Below are 23,948 nucleotides of genomic sequence, written 5' to 3'. Positions count from 1 at the left end.
AAATGATCCTTTACACAATAAAGCTAATAAACAGAACTTTACGACTGTAACTTGTCACAGTACTGGGTGTGGAGACCCAGTATTTGTGTTTTTGATTTAAGTTATATTCTTTGAATGATTGTTTTCTGTCTGTATTATATTTATAGTTCCTGGTTTCTAGGTTTTCTGTTCTGTTCCTGTGCCTCCCCTGCGTTCTTGGTATCATGTTTCTAGTAAAAGTTTAGTTCTGTATTTTTGTTTTTCCTATTTGTCTCCGTGTGTTGTATGCTTGAAAAATACGAGTGCTCTTTGTGAGCTTGTTCCCAGTTTGTAAGCAGCACTCTCTGTCATTAAGGGAGAGGATTGCTTAAAGGTCATAATGTGACTGATGCAAGACAGATCCTTTATTTAGCAAAATTGGTGTTAATAGTCAATTGTTATTACTACAAACACACACACACACACACACATTAAAAAGACAAACAAAAAAATGTATGAAGAAAAGGGCACTTGGGGCACTGACGAGCAAAGGGGCAGGTGCCACTGACAAAACTGTTGTCCAAAACTGTATCATGGATATTTCTGACTTTATAAAAATCTAAATTACGGCGACTACACACTTCAAACGTATGCGTCCATTCTTGTCCACAGTCTTGTTACCTCCTGTACTGACTATTGTAATTCTCTCTTGCATGGTCTCCCCCAAAAATCCCTCCATAAGCTTCAACTGGTTCAAATCTCTGCTGCCCGCATTATTACCAGAACCCCCTCCTACCAGCACATCACCCCTGTTCTCCAGGAACTTCACTGGCTCCCTGTGAAATTCCAGATTAAATACAAACTTCTACTGCTCACCTTCAGAGCTTTCAGTTGCTCTGATCCCAGGCTGTGGAACTCTCTACCCCCAGATATAAGAAACATTGGTTCTCTCCCCCAGTTTAAAACTCAACTCAAAATCCATCTATTCAAATCTGCATATTCACTGTGAACCTATTGTTTGTTTATCTTACGTTGCGCTTTAGTTTTCTTATTGTTCCTTGTTGTCATTGTTCTATTATGTGTTTTATTCTATTGTCAAGTGTCCTTGGGTGTCTTGAAATGTGCTTTCAAATAAAATCTATCAATATTATTATTATCATCATATGCAGAAGAAATGTGGCCGTGGTTATAAATTTTTACCGTGCAACGATTAGCTCTGTGTTTGACTACTTATAAGGATTGTTTCCTTTTTTCAGCTCAGAAATGTCCAGTCGTGGGATGTTGAAAGCAGAAGAAAAATAAGACCTCCTTAGTTACACCTCAGAGGAAAAAAAAAAAAAAAAAGATGACTATAACAATGTTCTTATAGGTCAAAGCTTTCAACAGGATACATTGCAGGCTGTTTCTATCTGGGTCACACACACTGAACAGAGACGAGACATGAAAGCTGCGGTGGGACTGCTGGTGCTGCTGGTCGGAGTTTCTTATAGTGAGCTTTTTTCATGTATTTCTACTAGCACTTTATTTTAAAAGACACTTAATAAAAGCTTTACATTATGCATTATTATGAGAGATAATTAAAAAGGATTTGAGCACTAAAGTACTAAAAAGCGTTTCCATATTCAGTAACAAATATATAAAGTCTGCACATCTCATACATCCATCTATTGGTGGGGTACATCCTGGACAGGTTGTGCATACGTTTTAGAATCTAATACTCTGGAATTATTTAGACTATTTCTATTTATTTCTGCTATACAAAACCAACTTCCTGTTTGCACACTTTTTTTTTGTTTGTTTTCATGGTATGTGTCTCATATCACATTTCGATCCATTTTCATTTTTACTCGTTAAAATGTTTTTCATTTCAACTGTCTTAACATAGAATGAGTGTAAACAACTTGCAAATGGTTATTTCTTGTGCCATGATTTCAGAGTTGAGATGTAAAGCAATCTGTTATTTACTGAAAAATTCATGTTAATTATCCAATGTGAATATAACGCATATTGAATGTGAACAATTTTACTTTTTAAATAATTTGAAGAAGATAAAACAGTGACTTGAATGTAGAACAGGAATCAGTCAGATGATATTAAGTTGGACGAGGAGATTTTAGTATGAATAACTTGATATTGTCTCCTGGCAAGTGCTTTAAGTAGTTAATACTAAGATACTGAAAGCAAATGTAAGATGTGATACTAATCTCTTCCTGCCTGGTCTATATTTACATGTTCTTATCTGGAAATGATCACTAACAGGAAATAGCTGTATGTAGGTTGTACAAGTTTGCATCTGTTTTAAGTAGAGAAGTTTGTCTGAAAGCTGCCTGCTGAGTCAATACATGACCTCTCTGTTCCTCTCGGAATAGAGAGGAACAGGGAACATTTTCACATCATTCTAACTACATCCTAAATGCACAGAACTGAATTACGACAGTACAAAACTTCAAGTTTAAGAAAGGCAACAATAAAGTCTGAAGCAGTATTGTTATAATACTTAGTCTTGTATAACGCCAAGCACAACAAAATCCATGTGTAAGGCACTGAGTTTTAAGTGTTCCTAGAGTTAATCCACCCAGTGCTCAGGTTGGTCTGCCTAGTCTTTGAGTCCTGGTGGTGTTTTGACCCTCTTTTGTTTCCACTTCTGATCTTTAGCTTTCCGTAAAGAGAAAGAGAAAGGAGGGCACACAGCAAAGCCCTCTATGCTAGAATTCAGGCCACTGCATTAGGCAATCTGGGGATAAACTAACACCTATGACAGCTTTATTTATTTTTTTGCAGGTGTGAAAACTTACTGTGATGGCAGACAGGATGGAGCTCAGTGTTATGGAGCTTTGAGAGGAAGTGTGGATATCCAACTGATGAAAAGCACCTCAGAATTACCTAGATACCAATTATTAAAGAATTCTTTAAAAATATTAGATGTGAAAAATAATCAGGTTAATATGATAGGAAACAGGTCTACCATTATTCCCAGTAATGGAACATTTAGGCTCAATAACCTGAGCAGCAATGACAGTGGTAATTATAGCCTTAAGACCTTTGATTCAGATGGAAAATCATCAGGCCAGCGGACTTTACAGTTGTTTATTCAAGGTATTTTTTTCTCTGTTCATAACAGATGAATAGATATCAATGTAACATTGTAATATGCAAAAAAAAAAAAAGTCAAGACACATGTATTTTGTGCTTTTCATTTGAGACTTAAAAGACGGTCGAAGATCCTGATTTAACATCTAAACTCATCTGTGTGTTTCTCTCAGCTCCTGTGTCCTCTGTCCTGCTGGTCTCTGAGTGTCTGTCCCAGGGAGAGATGAAGGTGTCCTGCTCCTCTGAGGGAGGGGACAGTCCTCAGTACAGCTGGACTCTGGATGGACGCACACTGACAGATGCTGAGCTTCTTTCTGTAAATAATGAGAGTAACATCATCACTCTGAAACAGCACGTCTCAGGACGTCTTGCCTGCTCAGTCAGAAACAACGTCTCCAAAGAGGAGAGAATATCTACCTGTGGTGAGTGAGAACATTCTGATAATAACACGTATCATCATTTTGGTTGCTTTGTCTTACATAAATAATCTGTTTTTGCTCATAGGCTGCATTTTCATTAACTGCACTTCAGTCAATGGGTCACAGATATCACGGTGGGTGTATAAAGCCAATAACACCCTGTGTATTAAAACAACAACAGATCATACACAAACTGGCATCGTGTCAAAAGAAAACTCCACTAACAGCAGTGATGATCCATGGTACATTAGTAAGTGGAAAATAAAAACCTGTAGTTCAATGTGTGTAATTTTCCTCTTCCTTCTTGTCCTTTTCTATAAAAACATGTTGTGTGTTTGCTGACTCAAACATCTGTGTTTGTGGCTTTCTTTGTTTTGAACAGGATATTTCCCAATGGTTAGTATTGTTCTCTCAGCAGCTGTAATTTACTTAGTTGTGGGTGTAGCACTCATCTGTGCTCAGAGGAAAAAGCAAAACAACAGACCAACAAAACAAAAAGGTACAAAAACTTGATTATCCCTGATCAGCTAACTTTAATACAATAACTGGAAAGAAGGAGAAACAGCTCCCCCCAACAATAAAACTACATTTCACTATTGAAACATTTTTTAAATCTTTTTGTTTGTGTGAACTTTGATCAGAGTCAGACAAATCATTTCACATCATCTCCAGTCTTTGTGCTAAAACGAAACAGCTGTTTCCACAGCAGACATGACAGTGAATATTTTTATTTCACTCCTATCAAAAAAAAAAAGCAAAGAAGTCTCACAATTTCTCACATTTCTTGCTAATTTGCAGATGAAGAAGGTGAGCACGAAGTAACATATGCTAATCTAGGGGTCATGAAACAGCAGGAGAAGCGAGTGGAGCAAACAGGACAGGTGGAAGCAGAGGTGGAGTATGGCCAAGTCCACTTTTCAAAGCCGCTTCAGCACACTGAACCTACAGAAGATGATTGCTTGTATGCCAGAGTTCATAAAGTCAGGTGAATTAAGAGCTTCTATGCAGAATAACCACTGAAGAGCCACAGAGGGAGGACTTGTTGTCAAGATGTGTGAATGTCTCTCATTTATTGTGATTTTCAGTGTATGAGCTTTTCACATCAATGCTCATGCATATTGATTTTCTTCACTTTCACTGCACTTGTTGTTCATAACAAGGCATAAATCCATACTGTATTAGGTGGCTCTCAATTACAAGCACCATGAGTTTATTATTTTATTTTTCATTTGTATTCTGTTAAAGATCTGAGATTTCCTCCTGTCATCATGTCAGCGTGACAAGTTTTTCACTTATCTCGTTAAAAGAATAAGGTAAAATTGAAAAACTGAATTGTTTGACAAATTTCACTGCAGCAACACTTTACAGTGATACAAATTTACATATTGAATAAAAACAATAATTTAATAACTCATTATTGTTAATAAATTATAATAATAATACATGTACTAAGTCAGACCTTCCCAAAGTGTGGGGCCCGCCCCCTAGGGGGGGCGCAGAGCCATCGCAGGGGGTGCTCGGTATGAAAAGGGAAAAAAAAAAAAAACAATGCTTGGACACTGCTAGCACGGGGCTCCTACACAAACGCAAAGCAGGAGATGAAGCATCGCTGAATATGTTTCCAAACCAACCTTATTCTAAGACAAACACTAGAAAATATGGTGAAGCATATCTTCCCTTTGGTTTCACCTGCACAAGTGCCAAGGTTGGTCTCCCCTGCTTAACTGGTCTTTCCTTTGTTGGGAGCAGCGCTGGGCTCTTCAAATCACGGACAAACAGTATCCCACATTCTTGATTTTTAGTTCACAAACACTTCTTGTAATGACTAACTACTCCTGACATTTTGGAGATGTTAGCTCTTTATACAGTAAAGTTACAGTGGGATACAAATAACATCAGGCTGATCCTGCCACGATTTGTTCCCCCTGTCTAAATCACGGACAAACAGGATCCCACAGCTGTTTATGTTTTTAAACCCATTTTGCACAGAGAGGCATTTTTTTTAAAAATGTATTGATAGCAATGTTGAATATTATTACACAGGAAAAAAAAACAACTACACGTAAAATAATTACACCGTGACGCCTCTGCCTTTCTAAATAGAGGGACAGTAACTGCGTGTTTATATGTAAGCGTGTAAAAACTGAAGATAGAGACAAAATACTGTTAATCTGACTATCTGCCATTCTGCAATTCATCTCATGTAAACAATAACGTGGCGCACAGCGTGACGTGAAAAAAGCACATACCTTTGACGTTGTCTGACGAACTGTGTATTCCTTGTCCACACATAAACGCAAAAAAGGAGTTTTAAAAAATCGCAGTTTTCGGTGATTCCAAACGCCGTTTACGTGTGGACGAAACAGCTGCGTTTTCCAAAAATACCCGTATAGGTGTGGACGTAGCGTAAAAAAGTTAGCAGTTTATTTTCTTACTACCTGTAATTGATTGCAGATTACTTGTATTTGCTTAATTGCTTACTAAATGTTTGAGATGTGAAATAAACACTGTACTAAGTATTTTTGGCTTCTGTATTACTACCCTCTAGCTCTCTGTATTTAGAATGTAATTTTTTTTAGTGTCCATAGATATTTACAAATTCACAAAATCTGTCCCAAATATCACAACCTGTTCCAGTATAGATGACTCAGTTTGTTCTTTATTGTATTTTTATTTAGTTAAGCTAACAGTGTCAATTTAATTGTGTCTTTTCTTAGTGTCTGCTTCTCACTTTTCCTTTAAATACAAGTTATGGTTTAAAATTGGTATTTCGGTGTTTATACACCACTTTGTATTTAATGGCCATTTTCATAAATCTCTTGCTCTTAGCATCTGTTTGGACCTGTCTTCCTCCTCTCACCCCCAACACTCACAGCAGATTGCTGCTCCTCCCTTTACTTATTTTCTAATTCAGTCTTTTAATCAAAATGTTTCTGCAGGTTTAACAGTATTGCTTATAGCATATAGTTAGTCACTGATTCTTATGAAAACCTGTATGCGAATTGCTCTCATAAAAAATAAATGTATATATGTTCATTCCTGTATTGATTGTTTTTCTTAAAATTCATGATGATATGCAAATTTTGGAAAATAAATTCTGAATATTCTAAACTTAGCTTTAAAATATAAATATTCTAACTCTCAAAAGCACATGACAAACCAACTGACACACCTGAGTCACTCACTTTCTTTATTCTACTCACGAGCGACTCAATTACACTGGCTGTTTTTTACTAATCACTGTGTAACTGCTGTAAATTCACAGTAATTGCCATCTCCTTACAAATGTTTATTAAATTCACCACACCACACGACTGACGGACTGTGTTCAGGTAACCTGTCAGCAACATGTCATAGATGACATATTTAGTGTTTATTTGCTGGTTTGTCGGTAGCAGCTCCTGAAAAGCAAGTCACACATCTGTTCGACCAACGCCAGTTGATCTGCGACGCCAGTTGATCTGGAACACCGGGCCGGACTAAAGCTGCTGCTCTTGGTGGACGTGCATGGTGGAGACGAGGAAGCCCTGAATAAGCAGGTGTAGCACGCCAAATAGCCAAGGGAGTCCGGAGATCATCCTCTGTAACCGGAGGGCTAACTCCTCCTGGTATTCCTTACTAGATACACAGAGGGAGACACAGGAGCAAAGACACGGGGAAATCTAACAACCAAAAGCTAAACATAAGAACCGAGGGACTATTGACTAACCTTTAAACTAACAAGGTGGACTCAAACCATAATTCAAAATGGAAAAAAAAACACAAGAAACTGAAACTGCTGGGCCATAAGACCCATCATCGTAACACAGACTGCACCTCATCCAAGCATACTAGGACTAACACTGCTAACAAATGCCTGATGTTTAAGGGGGAAAATGCCTAATAACTTATCATGTCTGTTTGTCTCCCAATTCCCATTAGTCTTTGAGCCAGGAATCATATTTCCGTACATCACAAATGAACAGTGGAGGGTAACATAATAAACAAACAGGAGGATGTCAGAACAAAAACATTGCAGAGAAAGAACACGAGGATTAGACCAATGTGAAACACCAGCGCAGTGAGAATGTATATGTTCACTGCATTAAAAACAGTAATTTTAAGGACAAAATATCTCAAAACCTGTTTTGTTTGAAATTGAATGATATGACACTGTGATGAGGTCTAGTGCTGAAGATAATACATTTCTTACCAGTGTGACATTCTCAGACCCAAAGTCAGAGCTGAAAACAGGCATCAAAGCTAATAATGGCCAACAATGGAGCAGTGTTATTATTATTTACCACTAGAGGGTGCCATTACTTATAGTTATAGAATATTCACAACATACTACACACCGTGTACATTATAACATTCCATAATAGACCCATTTCTGTAATATACTCACATATCTATATTATTGCTAATATTTATTGTAATATATCTATATCACTAAAGCACTTCTGGATGGATGCAAACTGCATTTCGTTGCCCTGTACCTGTGCATGTGCAATGACAATAAAGTTGAATTCTATTCTATTCTAATTCTATTCTATTATATTTGGAAAAGAAATTGTGGTAGTTGTGATATGCCTTCAATGTTCATTGAGGCAGGTCATCTACTGATTGGAAGGTTGGGGGTTCGAGTTTTGGCTCGAACCCCCAACTGGCTCCCCCAGTCTGCACGCTTACCCCAAGTTGCAATGCATCTATTGGAGTATGACTGTGTGTGAATGTTAGTTAGAAAGAACTTAAAAGTGCTGGTGTGATCTAGAAAACCTGTTTATAAGAATCAGTCCATTTAACATGTTATAAGACATTATCGTGAATAAAACGATTTTTCCCGCCAGCAACAACACTAGACATTCACCCTCATCTGTGAATTTTTTTTGTTAACAATTTACAGATGAGGGTGTCCTGCTCCTCTGAGGGAGGGGACAGTCCTCAGTACAGCTGGACTCCGGATGGACGAACACTGACAGATGGTGAGCTCCTTTCTGTAAATAATGAGACTAACATCATCACTCTGAAACAGCACGTCTCACACTGTTAAAAAAAACATCCTAAAACAACGGTAATATTCCGGCAGCTGGGGCGCCAAAATACGACCGTAAAATAACAGAAAATAACTTCCTCATAAAAATACAGTTATTTTCAGTAATGACAATACAGTTTGTTTCGCTAATTTGACATGAGATTCTGCCTTTTCCAAGTGCTTTTAGACATTAAATTAGGAACTTAGGATTTTACGCGATCAAACAATGAAATTACCTATAAACAAGGTCACTGAATGTGGAAATATGAATCATAATACGTAAATGTACAGATAGTTTAAATAATAACTGATTGCATGCCCAGACTGAGAGAGGCGAGGCTTCCATATCGCACCATCGGCCCCTTTGGCCATCACTAGTAGGCGGTAGGTGAAGAGTCTTGACTACGGACACAACGACGGAGAGTGTCCGAACCGATATTTTTCATTGTTGTGGGTGCATCAGTCATCTTTGCTCAGTGGAAAAAGCCAAACAACAAACCAACTAAAGAAAAAGGTACAAAACTAAATTTTTGCTAACTCAGTTTGCTCAGCTTATATTTTTCTTTTTTGCAGGTTTTTTTTGTTTGTTTGGTTTTTTTGCTGTTGAGCAAAGTTTATTGATCACTGTGTCTCATGTGAGTGATATTTGCAAGTATCACTATTCCTCATAGCTTAAACTAGAAATGTGAGGAAACACGTCTGCCCAAAAGTAACAATATTACACTTCACCAACGGAAACTTTTAAAAGTGAACTTTTTTTTTTAAATTCTTATCAAGAAAGCGAATAAGTACAATCATTCTACGTTTTTGCCACACCTGATTGTTATGCCTTATTGCAAATGAAGAAGATGACCAGAAAGTAACCGACGCTGATGTCAGGGTCATGAAACAACAAGGGAACTGGATGGAACAAACAGCAAAGGCGGAGGCAGAGGTGGAGTACGGCCAAGTCAAGTTTTCAAAGCGACCTCGGCACACTGAACTAAGAGGAGATGACTGTATGTATGCCAAGATACAGAAAGTCAGGTGATATAAGTGGTCAGTGCTTTTAAACGGACTGCACCAATAAAGGTTCACAGAGGGAGGAGGTGATATTGTGATCCTAAAGGTCATTTAATTTCTGTCTTTGTGTACAGTTGAATCTCTAACAGAACAAAGGTTATCCAAGTCACCACAGCTTCATCTTCATGTCTTCATGTTCAGCTCAAGAAACAGCTTACAGTAATAGATTTAAGCAACATCAAAGTGCTTGTTATAGACATATTACTCACAATACTGATAATATTCTGGATTTGTTTTCAACATCTTGGCATGTTATTTGTACTTAGTCATATTATGTTTCCTGATTTTTGAGGGGTTTTTGGGATGTTTAGTTTTTCTCTAGTTTGGGATTCTTGATCATCTTTGTGTTTGTTTTGGGCTTCTGTTCCAAAGGTCTTGATGTTAATTCTGGGTTTTGAGATGAAATTTTTTCTTTGAGCTCCATAGCTTTCTGTCTATCGGGTGATGGTTATGTTCCTGTTATCTGTGTTATCATTTGTATTTCCATTATGTGTCTTCAGTCTTGTTTTCGTGTTTATCTCTTGTGTTTCTGTCAAGGTTGCATGTTTTGAGTCTGCCATCAACTTCCTGTTTTACTTTGGTGGATTTAGTCTCTTGTTCTTTGAGTGTAGTTCCACTTCCTGTGTCTTACAATCTGTAATGTATGTATATATTGTCTCAGTCCTTGCTTGACCTCATGTCTGGAGTACAAACTTCTCAATGCATTGATTCAGCTCAGTCTTACCACACACATCCAAGGATATGTCTTCATGTTTAGTGAGCTACCCTTATAATCACAGATTGCACCTTTATTGTATGCTGAGCATCGGATGATCCAACACATAATTTGGCAATTTTAGATTTTTACATTGTTTCGAGGTTCAACAAATAAAACTTTCTGTGGGGTTTATTATACACTCATAGCTTCATGTTTGCATTTAGTAGATCTTCCTAAATGTTGATTTTACCAAATGTCTTTTAAATTCTGTCTTTAATTATTAAAAAACTTTCTGTATTTGTCTCATATGGGTCTAATTACAGATGTTGGTCCGTTGCTGTCATGATTAAAACAGCATTTATGTGAAAGTCTTGTGAGAGCTGAGAAATGAACAAAATCTGAAAGTCATAGCTGTGAAGTTTCACTTCCTGCTTCACAGTGGTGTTACATACATATATTTACATATTCAGCTAAACACCTTCTTAAACATTTAGAAGTATTTTTAAGGAAAACTATTATCTAAACTTGTGCATGCAGGGGCAAAGCAGTGCAAAACATACATGCAAAGCATTATATCACAATAAATCACAAGTGTTGGACAAAACCATAAGAGAGAGAACATAAGAAGGTATAATAAATACAGTTTGACTTCAGAACAGGAAAAAATCATAAGCTAAAGGCCAGTGTGAAAATATGTGCATTGGCACAGTGTTAATGCACATGTTTTCACACCTTGTCAGTGCTTCCTTTAATGAGGAACTGAAGACTTCCTCTGACACTCAGCTACCCTGCAAAATGCAAAAAATAGATCAATAAAAAAATATAGTAGAACTTTTTAGACAATATTGGAATTTACTTAAGAAACCAATTATTTAGTAAGTTGCCATAAATAAATAATAATACTGAATAAATGTTTATTTTTCTTTAAACAGCTATGTCACTCTCAGACAGTATTATAGACTAGTCACCAGAGCTATCGCCTAGTAGCTATCATAAGATATCACTATGGCAAAGTAGTAAATATCAAATTATTTTTATTTTATTTTTACATTTTATTTATGTATTTCATAATAGGGGTGGGTTTTGATGATCGATTTATTGATTAAAATCAATTCTAGCTTGGATAACGTGATATCGATTCATTAAAATTCTGAATCGATTTTTTAATATAATTTTTTTTGCCCGAAACGCCAGAATCTCAGGTTAAACCTCACAAAATTTCAACAGTCACCAAACAGCTAAAACAGTAACTGAGAGCAGTGAATCTCACCCAACGTCACGGACACGGTCGGGGCTGAAAGCTGACAGCTCGCTGATTCTGATGTTTCGGCGGGTCTGCGCTTTGTTTTTACGCCCTTTTTGCACTGATTCTGAAGCTGCAGGTTTTATCTCTCTACAAACAATATTGACTAAACCAGCAGCAAAAGAAGATCCAAACTACGCTTCACATAAACATCATCATGAATTCCCTCTGACTTTTGCTGTTTTGCTTCCACCACGATAAAATCACACTTCATGCACAGCTCTCTCTCTCTCTCTCTCTCTCTCTCTCTGTATACTTCAAGAACAGTTTCGCGTCTAAAATCTGTTTTCTGCATTATTTGCTTGCTTGTTGCGCACAAGTCTGCCTTTGTTTACAGCGCTGTCGGCCGCTGTTGTTTTCCTTTTACTTACTTCCGAAAAGAAAACCTAATTTCTGCCTATTTTCAATTGGCTACTGAACAAATTTTAACTTTTTTACAATTATGCAAAATTGCAAAACGCTTCGCTGTGTCTCTAATAAAACCTCAGTAACTTTGCTCTGTTTCACTTCAGCAGCATCAGGTAATGTTCATATGTTGGTCAATGGGTTTCTTTCCTTTTTGATCTACTGCAGAATATTTTTATAAAATCCCAGGCCAGGAAAATCACCTTCATGTTTTTCTGTGTTTTATCCTCAGCTACTTTGACACAAAGGCATCTGCTGTGATGCTTACACCTTTGATAAAGTCTTGCAAGTGTCAGTTTTCTTTTTATAGATATAAAAATATGGAAATGTACTGATCTGAATTGTAATATATCTGACTTTAAAAATTTCCCAGATTCAAATCGAATTGAATCGAATCGTGGATCGAATCGATTCGGGACCTTGTGAATCGGAATCGAATCGATTCTAGAAATCAGTGACGATACCCAGCCCTAACCCTAACCTCTTCTGTCACATTAACCCTCTGCATGTACTCCATCACTAAATCCAGGGGTCTTCCCTCTTCTGCAAAATGCAAAAAAGCAGATGAATCATTACATGGGTTAAAACTTTTTAGACAATGTTGTTATTTATCTAAGACCTCACAGCCCATTGTTCCTTCAGTGGTGCGAGTTTCAGTCATTATGCAAATACACTGTTTATAAAATTGGGGAAACCTGCAGTCAGCTGAGACTAAAGAAGTCACTTGGATGAGTGACGAAATGTTTCTCCCACTGAAAACGTTATGTCCAATTGAACAGAATCAACTTTTGGAGATTTGCTTACCTGGATGATTGAACATGCATTAAGAAGTTTTAACCCACTTTGGCAAGGACTGCCTAAAGCTTGTACGTCAGTATGAGTAAACAGCACATAAGATGGCAGATTACAGGAACCACCTGAAATTCAGCCTCAGATGCAGGGTGAGGCATTTTACCATCGACATCCTAAAATCTCAAGAGGAGCAGATTCGACAGAGACTTACCATGCTTCTAGATGAGAATACTCTTAAAAGGGTGTTTGACTTCACTGAGAAGGCTCATCTAGCACAGCATAAGACGTCTAAGACCAGGCAACAAAGGAAGTTTGACTTACTTGTTGTACATCGGAAACCACAGCAAAATATGGAGAGTGTCTTCAGCGACCAGAAGAGAGAAGGATGTGACACCGAGGATGTGGACAAGTGGGTGAAGAATTTGTCTGACAGACAGCTCACCCAAACAGAGAAAAACATCCTTGCTAAAGGGTTGAATTTTGCTGTCACGCTCAGTGACGAAAATACTTATGAGCCCCTGAAACGAAACCCAGGAAGTTGTTACAGGAAGAGAGTGATAGACTGTCTGAAGCAGTTAGAAGAAGAAAATGCTATTGACCAGACCTCATACCACAGGCTATACCCAGGCGAATCTACACCAAGTCTGTATGGTTTACCGAAGATACACAAACGGGTTGCACCTTTAAGACCGATTGTCTGCATGATCAACTTGGTCACCTATAACATCTCCAAGTTTCTGGCCTCGATCCTCAACCCACTGGTAGGCAGCTCTGAACACCACATCCAGAACACCCTGGATTTTGTTGAAAAGGTGAGAGATGTCATTATGGAGACAGATGAAACTATGGTCTTGTACGATGTTACATCTCTCTTCACTTGCATCCCAGTCACGGAAGAGTTGAAAGTAGTTCATAAGAGATTACAGGATGACCCCAACCTCAGCAACAGGACCACTCTCAGCATCGACCAAGTGTGTTTGCTTTTTGGAACCGTGTCTTCATTCCACCTACTTCACATACAAGGGTCAGTTCTACAGGCAGAAACATGGGTGTGCCATGGGCTCCCCAGTTTAACCCATCGTGGCCAATTTGTACATGGAAGAAGTGGGAAAAAAAGAGGGCTTTGTTATCCTATCCTGGAAAACCACCAAGTCATTGGTTCAGGTATGTGGAAGACACTTGGGTGAAAATCAAAAATCAGGACGTACCACAATTCATGGATCACATTAACTCGGTGGATCAAATCATCAAATTCACCAGGGATGATATGAAAAGTTGCAGGTTAGCCCTCTTAGACTGTGAGATTTCCATCAGTAATGGGGGACATGTAAAAGCAGATGTGTACCGTAAACCTACGCATACGGATCAGTATTTAAGGTTTGACTCTCATCGTCCACTGGAGCATAAACTGGGTGTCATCAGGACACTAAGACATAGAGTGAACACCATCCACACTGACACAGTGGCCAGGAAAGCAGAAGAACATCACATCAAGGAGGCCCTGAGTAAATGTGGTTAAGGCACCAAAAGAAAGCTCCAGCTGATCCAGGAGAGAAAGACAACCGCTAAGTGATCCCTTATGTGTCAGGAGTATCGGAACTGCTGAGAAGCACTTTTTTCTAAACACCGGATCTCTGTGGCTTTTAAACCCCAAAGCACGCTGCGCCAAAACTTGGTCAACCCCAAGGATTAGAACCCCGACACAAGCAGAGCTACTTGAGGCCGCATTTGTAGGCTGATTACGTCACAGCAACGCGATGAAGGCTGTCCAAATTTGTAGACTTCTCCAAATGCAGCCGACAAATGTGTCCTCCTTTTCCCCAAATTTGAAGGATGGTTCGGGTGTATCCTTCGTGGCCCACCATATCCCAGAATTCATACCGTGGCCTAGCCAATTCCAGTTTTAAACAATGGCGGCCGCTACTAAGTTTTTAATATTACTCTTTCTGGATCGCAAAATAAACTTTTAACATATTTTCAGGCGAGAATGTAGCTGTGTAAACTTCAAATATCTGCTCAGTTTATCAAGATATCACATATTTGCAAAAGTGCTCTGACGTTTTCGGAGACGTCTGTTACCCACCAGCTCAATAGCTAGCCGGGAGCTTGAGGGTCACTAGAGCCGCCGAGAACGGCAAACTCCCGGCACATCATTTTCAGATCACCGTGGTCTTTTACTACTCAGGTTAAACATAATATATAAGTCACTTAGACAACCTAAAATGTTATTGTTTGGCTTTTTTCAGTATTTTATTTGTTTGTGAGTAAATCGGTTTGGCTGAGATTAAAGTTATTAGATTAGATTAGATTAGATTAGATTAGATTAGATTAGATTAGATTAGATTAGATTAGATTAGATTAGATTAGATTAGATAAAACTTTATTAATCCCCCGGGTGGGTTCCTTCTTTGTTTTCATACAACTGAATAAACGTCAAACCGAAAACTGATTAAACAGAAGTGTGAGATGGTCCAGAATTTACACCAGTGTCCTGTTATATTTAGATAGCAAGGAGCAGACAGCTGAGTTTATTACACTCCACCGAGACAGCAGTGACACAAATCTGAAGGCTAGACTGTCCAATTTCACAGCTGTTTACTTCCGGCCTACCCGACCTTCTGAGGGCCCGGCCCACGTAGACTGCGAAGGCTGGGTCCTCAGGAGGATGCAGCCCATGAATTTGGACACAACCGTAGTGTACGCTGTTACGTGCCAGGAGGATTGCCAGGATTTATACATTGGGGAAACCAAACAACCTCTGGCGAAGCGGATGGCACAGCACAGAACAGCTACCTCGTCAGGCCAGGACTCTGCAGTCTATTTACACCTACAATGATGTAAATGTGCACATCTTTCGCCATCTTACAATGCTGTGATTGCAGCCATTCCTCAACTCTCTGTGAATGGTACTCATGGCCATTGATCAGTGGTCATGAGAATTTGCATAATTATGATGAAGGTGACCTCCCAGTCCATTGTTCCTTCAGTGGTGCTAGTTTCAGTCATTATGCAAATGTACTGTTTATAAGATTGGGGAAACCTGCAGTTGTTGTTGTTGTTATTGTTGTTGTTGTTGGTGGTGGTGGTGGTGGTGTTCTTGTTTAATAACTACCAGCTTATAAAAAGAGCACAACAGCAGATTTGCAGATTAAGGATTTTCATTCTCCTGTTATTAGAGACATCAAGGCCTCATCCAAGTGATCATTCTCCAACATGCAAGTAAAAACCTGGTTACATCTACCATGACACATAAGAGACACACAGAGCTACTGTTAATGTATATATTTTCAGACACTGAACTCTTTGGATATCAGTGGTAATGTGATAATGAGCTGCCACCAATCGGTTTAACATTGTCCGTAATTTACAATTACATAGATACATTTGGTGCAAAAAGGATTTTGATGAAGTTTTATGCTTTGCTAACTGGACCCAGTAAAATAATTTAAATATTTGGCTATGTTCTAGTGAGCTGTGCTCATAGGATTCCCCCTCCCCCCCCCCCCTCTCTCTTTATGTCACACACACACAAACACACATTCGGACATTTGGCTAAGCTACCAGTTTTAATGATAGATTTCTTAAATGTTTAACTTGTATTTGCATACTTTCTGAGTGGCAGCAGGACACTGAAAGAGAGCCTTCTACTGCTAACCCTTCCTTAAATGTAAGTTATGGTTTTTGTTGGTATTTTCATGTTAAAATTATGAAACAATGAAAGGTTATATTTATAAGTAAACCAGAAGGTGAACCATGACGTCACATGTGTTTCAGTGAATATTAACTTTGTTCAATTGTTATTTTCATCAAGCTTTTATTACAACTTTAACCATGTTAATTGTTATCAGTAATTGTAATAAGCAAAAAGCCTGATCATTGCTGTGAGGGTTTAGAAAGATTTGTGTAACTGTGCTCCTCTTACAGAAGGTAAATGTAAAGATGCTGATTTTCTGTACTGACTGCTGATCTTCATCCAATGAAAAACACCTGTAGACTGGAAAAAACTAGTTTTCTTAAAATCACTTTAGTCGGGATGTTAATTATTCTTATATGGAAAGGAACACAAACCAGGAGCCTGCATGTTACTACTGACCTGCTCTAACCTCGAGTATCTGACTCAGTCAGGTTGTCATCCTGTTATTTCTGACTGCCCACCCGGACACAGCAAGCTCTTCCCTCAAAACACTTTTTTAAAAAGTTTTTTTTTTTTTTTTTTTTGGGGGGGGGGGGGGGGGGGGGGTGATAATGTGATGAGATTTACAACTGACGATATTAAATCTAAAAAGTATCTGTGAAGCTGCCAGAAACAAAGAAGTCAAATAAGCAACATGTGCATCCAGTAAATTCCGAGGCTGTATAATTCATTACCACTAGAGGGAGACATTGTGTAAAAAACAAACAAAAAACAACCCCGTGATCATTATTGTTCAGGTTTTAAAATCAAATAATAAAACCTCTACCTCTGTTTAGTATAACTGTAATCTGTTTTATTATATAAAACTGTCTTTCTTTATTAAAAGATATGCATACATTCTTAAGATTTGCACTTACATTTGTGCTGTCCACCCCACACACACCCTTTTTTCAATTATCTAAGTTTAATCTAATGAGTTTTAAAATACTGAAGTCTTCTAGTATCCAGTGTGTGTAAAGAATCATTACTCATAATGTTGTTGTAACTTCTACCAGTTTGGTAAGGAAAGCTTAAGTGGTTTAGAACGCTGGATTATTATTATCATTGTTATAAGACATGATGTATTATTATTCTGCCACCTAAACATGTTTCTGTGATTGATTGTTTCCATGTTAATCTATAATATGTCTTAGTCAAAACGTCTTTTAGTATAAATGATAAACGTTTCCTTCTCTTCCTCTCAGTCTATCACACATGAATTTTCTTTTTCGTCAGGGCTAAAAGGGGAAGAAAAACTGATACCACTTCCTTTCATCCTCTCAGTGCATGAAAAGGTAACTTCAATACGACCTCACGTAAAGATTTTCACACATTCTCCTCTGAGGCTGATCACTAACAGGACACACTGCAGTCTGTTCAGAGCGGCACACACATATTTGTTTTTGAGAAAAAGGGTTTGAAAGCTGCTGACGATCAACAGAAGCTCAGCAGCTGACATGGAAGCTGTAGTTGGACTGCTACTGATGTGGCTCGGATTCTCTCATGGTGAGCTTTTCATGTTGTAATTCATCATACTTCGTTTCTGTGCATAAATAGCATGTTTTGCAATTACAGGATCCAAGACTGTCAATGACAGACGTTTTAAAAAAGAAATTATTAAATAAATTCAGTTCATGACATGTCGAACATAATAACAGTGCTATTTTCTGAAGTCTTTAACTTTACAATAATGCTACATTCTAATATCATTTCAACATTTTAACATGAATGTGCACTCTAAAAAAATTTTTAGGGTTATTTTACTACAGTAAAATGTATTATACAGACAGTATGCTAACAAAAACTAAAAAATGAAAACATTCTAGCTTTAACATCAATCATTTTCATAAACAACACAATATCATAATTATAGGGTGAGTTAAATATATTTTTAAAACGCTAAAATTGAAAAATTCACTAAAGGATTTTTTTTTAGAAAAACACTGGGCGACTTGCAAAATTCAAAACTCAGACATACAGTTAATTATCTGTACTTCTACTGATATAACTGATTTAAGATGATTTGTTAAATGTTCTTCTAAAACATTTAAACTTAAATGTCAGGTGGAGCTGTTAGCTAAATCATTACTGTTTTTTTTAGTTTTTGCTTTTGTTTTCTTTTACATTTTCCATGCAGGTGTGGAAACTCACTGTGATGGCAGACAGGATGGAGCTCAGTGTTATGGAGCTTTGGGAGGAACTGTGGACATCCAGCTGATGGACAGCACCTCAGAAATACCTAGATACGGCCTGTTCAAGAATTCATTAAAAATACTAGATGTGAAAAATAATAATATTATTTCTAATACCATAGAACACAGGTCTCTCGTTTTTCTCAGTAATCAAACATTTAGGATCAATAACCTGAGTAGGAATGACAGTGGTGAATATACCCTTAAAATCTCTGGTTCAGATGGAAAATCATCAGGCGAGCGGACTTTACAGTTGTTCATTCAAGGTATTTTTTTTCTCTGTTCGGAACAAATTATAGATAGGCTATACATTTAACATTGTTTTGATAACCTTATTAATATAGCACAAAATACACAAGATAAACATATTTTTTGCTTTTCCTGTTCTTCATTAGAGAGTATCAACAATGAAAAAGATTTAAATTTCAGATCTAAGTCATCTGTGTGTGTTTCTCTCAGCTCCTGTGTCCTCTGTCCTGCTGCTCTCTGAGTGTCTGTCCCAGAGAGAGATGAGGGTGTCCTGCTCCTCTGAGGGAGGGGACAGTCCTCAGTACAGCTGGACTCTGGATGGACGCACACTGACAGATGCTGAGCTCCTTTCTGGAAATAATGAGACTAACATCATCACTCTGAGACAGCACATGTCAGGACGTCTGGTCTGCTCAGTGAGGAACAACGTCAGTGATGTCTCAGAAGAACAGAAGACCTGTCGTGAGTAACAACATTATGAATGAAAGTCAATAATAACAACTATTTCACTTCAAACATCTTTCTCAAATTATTTGTTTTTTTTTCTGCCAGGCTTCATTAACTGCACCTCAATCAATGGGACACAGATATTAGGGTGGGTGCCTGTGGACAGTAACGGCCTGTGTATTGAACCAACAACAGAACCTACCCCAGTCACACCAACTTCTGTGGGTAAGGAGACTGGCACAGTGTCAATTACACAATTCAACAATGAAACTGTGACTTCCAACAGTGATGACCAATGGTACATTAGTAAGTGAAAACTAACTAGATCCACTGATGTCACTTTCTCTTTCTTTATGTTCCTTTACAAAAAAACATACATTTGATAACTGAAACATCTGTTTTTATGTATTTTACTTTTGAAACAGCCAATTTGCCACTGATCGGTGGTGTTCTCTCAGCACTGGTATTTTTCTTACTTGTGGGTGTGGCGGTGATCTGTGCTCAGAGGAAAAAACAAAACAACAAACCTACAAAACCAAAAGGTACAAAAATTCTTCTGTCACATATAAAATCTGTGGGTATTGTTAACTAATAAGCTTCAACACAAAAGCCGAGTAGACCGCTGTGTACAAAGGTAACAAAATCTGTCGACTATAAACTTAAAGCATTGCCAAAGAACTCATTTTAAAACCCATTTTTGTATCTGACTCATTTTCTCTAGTCTATGAGCTGAAGCTAACCAGGTCTTTCTGCAGCAGATATCACTGTGAAAATATTTTTGAAACTCTTATAAAGAAAGCAAAAAAACTTCACAAAAATTAAAAACCTTTAGCTGTTAACCATCTGTAATACTCTGCTTGTAACAATCTTCTTGCTACTCTGCAGAGGATGAATGTGACCAAGATGTAACCTATGCTGATGTCAGGATCATGAAGCAACAGGGGAAGCCAGCGGTGCAAACAACAGAGGCGGAGGTGGAGGTGGAGTACGGCCAAGTCAAGTTTTCGAGGCGATCTCGGCACACTGAACCAACAGGAGATGATTGTATGTATGCAAAGGTCCAAAGATTCCGGTGATTTAGATTATTGGTGTGTTCACACAGACTGAAGGTCCATGGAGAGAGGAGATGATGTCAAGATGCCAAAAGGTCTTTTATTTAATTCAATTTCCCATCAGAAAAAAAAAAAACCTTCAGATTTCATACGTATTGATTTTCTTTGCTTTCACTGTGATTCTGTTATATAAAAGAGCATCAGCACACTCAGACTTAGGTGACATCTGGGTTATCATTTCATATGACGCTACACAAGCTGCGGTAGTTTTGTAGCTATTTAACATTTCTAAACATAATTATTCATATTTTTCTATTAGCTTTTATATTTATAGGATGTTGTAATAGTTTTAATCGTAGTTATAATTTATGGATATGTTTTATCTTATTTATTGTCTAAACACTGATAAACTGCATTATTACTATAGTTTTAACAATACATGATGCACTCATTTATCCTAAAACGGCCAATTTCAATCTAATGCCACAAAAAAAAATTCCATTTAATTAAAGTGTGATTATTAAACACATGTGGTTAATGACTTGTGATTTACACAAACCTAATTACTAACAGTTCAGTGTAGTTTGTAGGTGGAGGTTGTCTTCCTTTGGCTCTTCAGTCCAAAGATAAATTTACAGCGAAGTGTTTCAGGAAGTTCACAGTAAGCAGACGAGAGAGGGGATTTGTTTCCATGATGCAAATACTTCTGCTTTTTTCTCAGACGTTGGTTTTCATTCTTTCTCCTTTTGTTTTCTGCTCAAACCGTTTGGATAAGATCAAAGTTCAATAACCACTTAGAGCAATAATACAGTGGAGTGGGCTGTGTAGGTTTAATCGTGACACTGGTTGTTAAAAAAAAAAGAATACGTTTTGTTTCAGTGTATCAAGACCAGCAATCTTATAAATACTGTCTCCTAATTGCCTTCAAATGTAAAATTGATTCAGAAATTCAATTTTAAAATGTAAAGACACCTCTACTTTTCATTTTTAAACTGTACTTTAAATGTTTGTGTTGATGATTTGTGACTACACTAAAAGGAGTTCAGTGAACTAGCTGTAGTTTGAGGAAGAAAGTTGTTTTACTGCATGTGAGATTCTGAGCTGAAGCCACCTGTTTATCATTTAACAGCATCAACTTATGTTTTCTATATTTAGTTCAATTACACTTCCTACGTGTTTGCGGTTCGAGTTTAAGTTGTACCTGTCAAAAAAAAAACAGAGATGACATCATCAGTCTCTTCAAACAGTGCATGGTTTTTAATCAAATATAAGGTTCTAACTTACAGGTTTGAAGAACTGCCGTTATCCATTCAAATGATTTTAAATTAATAAAAGGTCAGCTGAACAAAAATCAGCTGAAGCAGATGTTTTAGCGTTAATCAGGAGGTGGAGTGAGAGTCATGGATGGAAAATTATTTTGGCCTGTGTTAAAACTAAAACTAAGTAATTATGTTTAAGATGAATAGCTGTTAAAAGGAGAATCACCGTTGAAAACAGGATAATGCACATGTTTAGACCAAGTCATTAATCAGAGATTACAGAGATTCAAGATTCAAACGTTTCATTGCTGTTTGAGTCTCAGACAGATGCACGTGCAGAGCGCTGCACGGTGAACCTTTTCTTACAGATGCAGAGTAATTCTAAATAGGGTCATTCACAGTCCCGGCATCCTTGGTGTGGGTGTGAACACGGTCAGGCCGACTATCGCGTCTATTTGAAGCACAGGAAGGCCGATAACACATTTGTATAAACCATATTTTAAATGAAATGGCGCCGAATGAGTTTGGTCCCGTTCGGTTTACTGTAATGTTTGCCCATTTCAGTTCCTCTTTTCTGCATTTAGACTGTTATATAAAAAGAAGAAAATACCTTTCATGGTTGAGTGTTTGCTCCAAAATACTGGTAATATTTTTGTCACCTGACAAATGCAGAAGTTGCAACTGTTGGCACAAAACAGATGAAATACATTTGGTTAGATATGGGGTTAAAGATTGATAACCATGCACTGACTTTATGCTGATTCATACTGCCATAAAATTGGTGTTTATGGTCCATTACAGTTGTAGTTTCCTCAGAGTTTATTTTTTGATCATGTGATCAGTCAGCAAATGCTGCTTTGTACATCAGAGCGCGCCAGTATGAGCAACGTTGTTTTTACCTTTTAATGCGTGTGTGGCATAGGAAATGCAAACGAGTGAACTGTTGCACATTCACTATTGAGAAGCTGAAGCACATACACACCAGGGGATTTTATAATTGTCGTGACATGATCATGTGATGCTGCCTCGCAATGCCAAAGCTGTTAAACTATAAAACCAGACTGGCGCCAGTTCTCTGGTCTTTAGCACTTCAGTTTTTAAATTGATAAAAGCCTTGAACTATAAATACTTTTCAAACAGAATATCATTTATATTTTTAATGCAAGAGAATGAAAACATTTTTACATGTTTTTTTCTTTAGTATTGTACAGTACAGATTTTGTAGTTTAATTGGTACTTTTTTTCTGTAAGACAAAGTGTGTATGTAAGACTTTGTTTTTCCACAGACAGTTATAGACACATGCACACAGACACTCAGCCATACATACAAACCGCATTCACGCATGCATGCACAAACAGCACAAAACAAACACACACACTTATGCCTTAAAGTGGCAACTGCCTAATAAATAATGCAAATTACAAAACCGAAAACCAAAATAGTCCTGTGTCTTTCCTCTCTTTCTGTAACCTTTAATACACCTTGTACAAATTGAAAATTGTTTTCCTTTTTTCACACAATAAAAAAAGAAGAAAAAAGATTGTTAAGGAATGTAAATGTGTTTATTTATTGTTATTTTTTTTGTAATTTAAGGATATACAATTGAGGTCATCTTAGGCTTTATTGTGATGAATTTCATGTCAAGGTCAAGGTCATGTTTATTTATATAGCACCTTTAAAACAACCGGAGTTGACCAAAGTGCTTCACAGGCAGCCAATAATAAAACATAACAAAAAGGAAATGTCAAGGTTTAGATCGAATTAAAGGCCAGAGAGTAGAAATGAGGCTGGAGCAAAGACTCAAATGTAGAAACAGATTCTGCAGTTCTAGTGTGAAATCGTAAGTCACCTTTATTTTTAAGTCTAGTTTATGGAAGTCACATCTGATTGGAAGACCTCTGACAGGAGTGTGAACATAAAAAAAGATCTAACAAATAAAGCGTTGTAGGCTCATTTAGAGTCTTAAAAGTGATGACAGGAAGCCAATGTATTCGTTTTGCGCATTTATAGATAGAACTTCATACTAATGTTATATTTCTTCATCAAGAAGCCTTTTCCTGTAGAAACTGTGTTGTATGAAAAGCAAATTGATCCACATGAATGTGGCTAGAGCAAATTAACAGAAAATACAACTCTAAATCAATAAAACCTCAGTGCTGAGGAGAGGGTTTAAGCTGCAAAGCCAACATAAACTCCACTTGAAACACACAAAAGCATGCACAAACACACTGAAATTCGGAAGAGCTAAATTAGAAAACAGTGACTTTCTTACACTCTAAACATTTGTGATTACACAACTGCACACACTGCACTGTTGATAAGTCAGTCATTTATT

At 37.5% G+C, this 23,948-nt stretch overlaps 2 protein-coding genes and 1 pseudogene across 3 annotated transcripts; all 3 read left to right on the top strand.

The window, feature by feature from the left end:
- The first annotated feature begins 1,398 nt into the window (after window positions 1-1,398).
- Window positions 1,399-9,621, top strand: LOC113028330 (hepatocyte cell adhesion molecule-like). Its single transcript, XM_026178519.1, has 6 exons — window positions 1,399-1,447; window positions 2,740-3,054; window positions 3,222-3,470; window positions 3,850-3,966; window positions 9,327-9,507; window positions 9,618-9,621. The coding sequence occupies exons 1-6, from the start codon at window positions 1,399-1,401 to the stop codon at window positions 9,619-9,621; spliced, it is 915 nt and encodes a 304-aa protein (XP_026034304.1).
- Window positions 9,622-12,673: 3,052 nt separating this feature from the next.
- On the top strand, window positions 12,674-15,576 carry LOC113029754 (uncharacterized; annotated as a pseudogene).
- Window positions 15,577-17,698: 2,122 nt separating this feature from the next.
- Window positions 17,699-23,151, top strand: LOC113036294 (uncharacterized). Of its 2 annotated transcripts, none has more exons than XM_026192536.1 (6): window positions 17,699-17,919; window positions 18,551-18,871; window positions 19,065-19,316; window positions 19,407-19,526; window positions 19,727-19,843; window positions 20,187-23,151. In XM_026192536.1, exons 1-6 carry the CDS (start codon window positions 17,871-17,873, stop codon window positions 20,375-20,377), a joined length of 1,050 nt encoding a protein of 349 aa, XP_026048321.1. In that variant the 5' UTR covers window positions 17,699-17,870; the 3' UTR covers window positions 20,378-23,151. The 2 variants fall into 2 exon arrangements, with proteins under 2 accessions (XP_026048321.1, XP_026048315.1); XM_026192530.1 differs by having other exon boundaries at window positions 19,407-19,607.
- The last annotated feature ends 797 nt before the right edge of the window (window positions 23,152-23,948 follow it).

This window comes from Astatotilapia calliptera, chromosome 2 (genome assembly GCF_900246225.1).
Source record: "Astatotilapia calliptera chromosome 2, fAstCal1.2, whole genome shotgun sequence".
In the NCBI taxonomy this organism is placed as follows: Eukaryota; Metazoa; Chordata; class Actinopteri; order Cichliformes; family Cichlidae; genus Astatotilapia; species Astatotilapia calliptera.
Note: the sequence above shows the minus strand (reverse complement) of the source record. Positions and strands in the feature narration are given on the sequence as shown.

What these genes read in the sequence shown, in the direction of transcription:
- LOC113028330 (XM_026178519.1), top strand. Translation starts at nt 1,399, where the DNA reads ATGAAAGCTGCGGTGGGACTGCTGGTGCTGCTGGTCGGAGTTTCTTAT. An exon ending in GCTGGTCGGAGTTTCTTATA is followed by an intron (nt 1,448 to 2,739) that starts GTGAGCTTTTTT and finishes ATTTTTTTGCAG; the next exon opens with GTGTGAAAACTTACTGTGAT. An exon ending in TTTACAGTTGTTTATTCAAG is followed by an intron (nt 3,055 to 3,221) that starts GTATTTTTTTCT and finishes TGTTTCTCTCAG; the next exon opens with CTCCTGTGTCCTCTGTCCTG.
- LOC113036294 (XM_026192530.1), top strand. Translation starts at nt 17,871, where the DNA reads ATGGAAGCTGTAGTTGGACTGCTACTGATGTGGCTCGGATTCTCTCAT. An exon ending in GTGGCTCGGATTCTCTCATG is followed by an intron (nt 17,920 to 18,550) that starts GTGAGCTTTTCA and finishes TTTTCCATGCAG; the next exon opens with GTGTGGAAACTCACTGTGAT. An exon ending in TTTACAGTTGTTCATTCAAG is followed by an intron (nt 18,872 to 19,064) that starts GTATTTTTTTTC and finishes TGTTTCTCTCAG; the next exon opens with CTCCTGTGTCCTCTGTCCTG.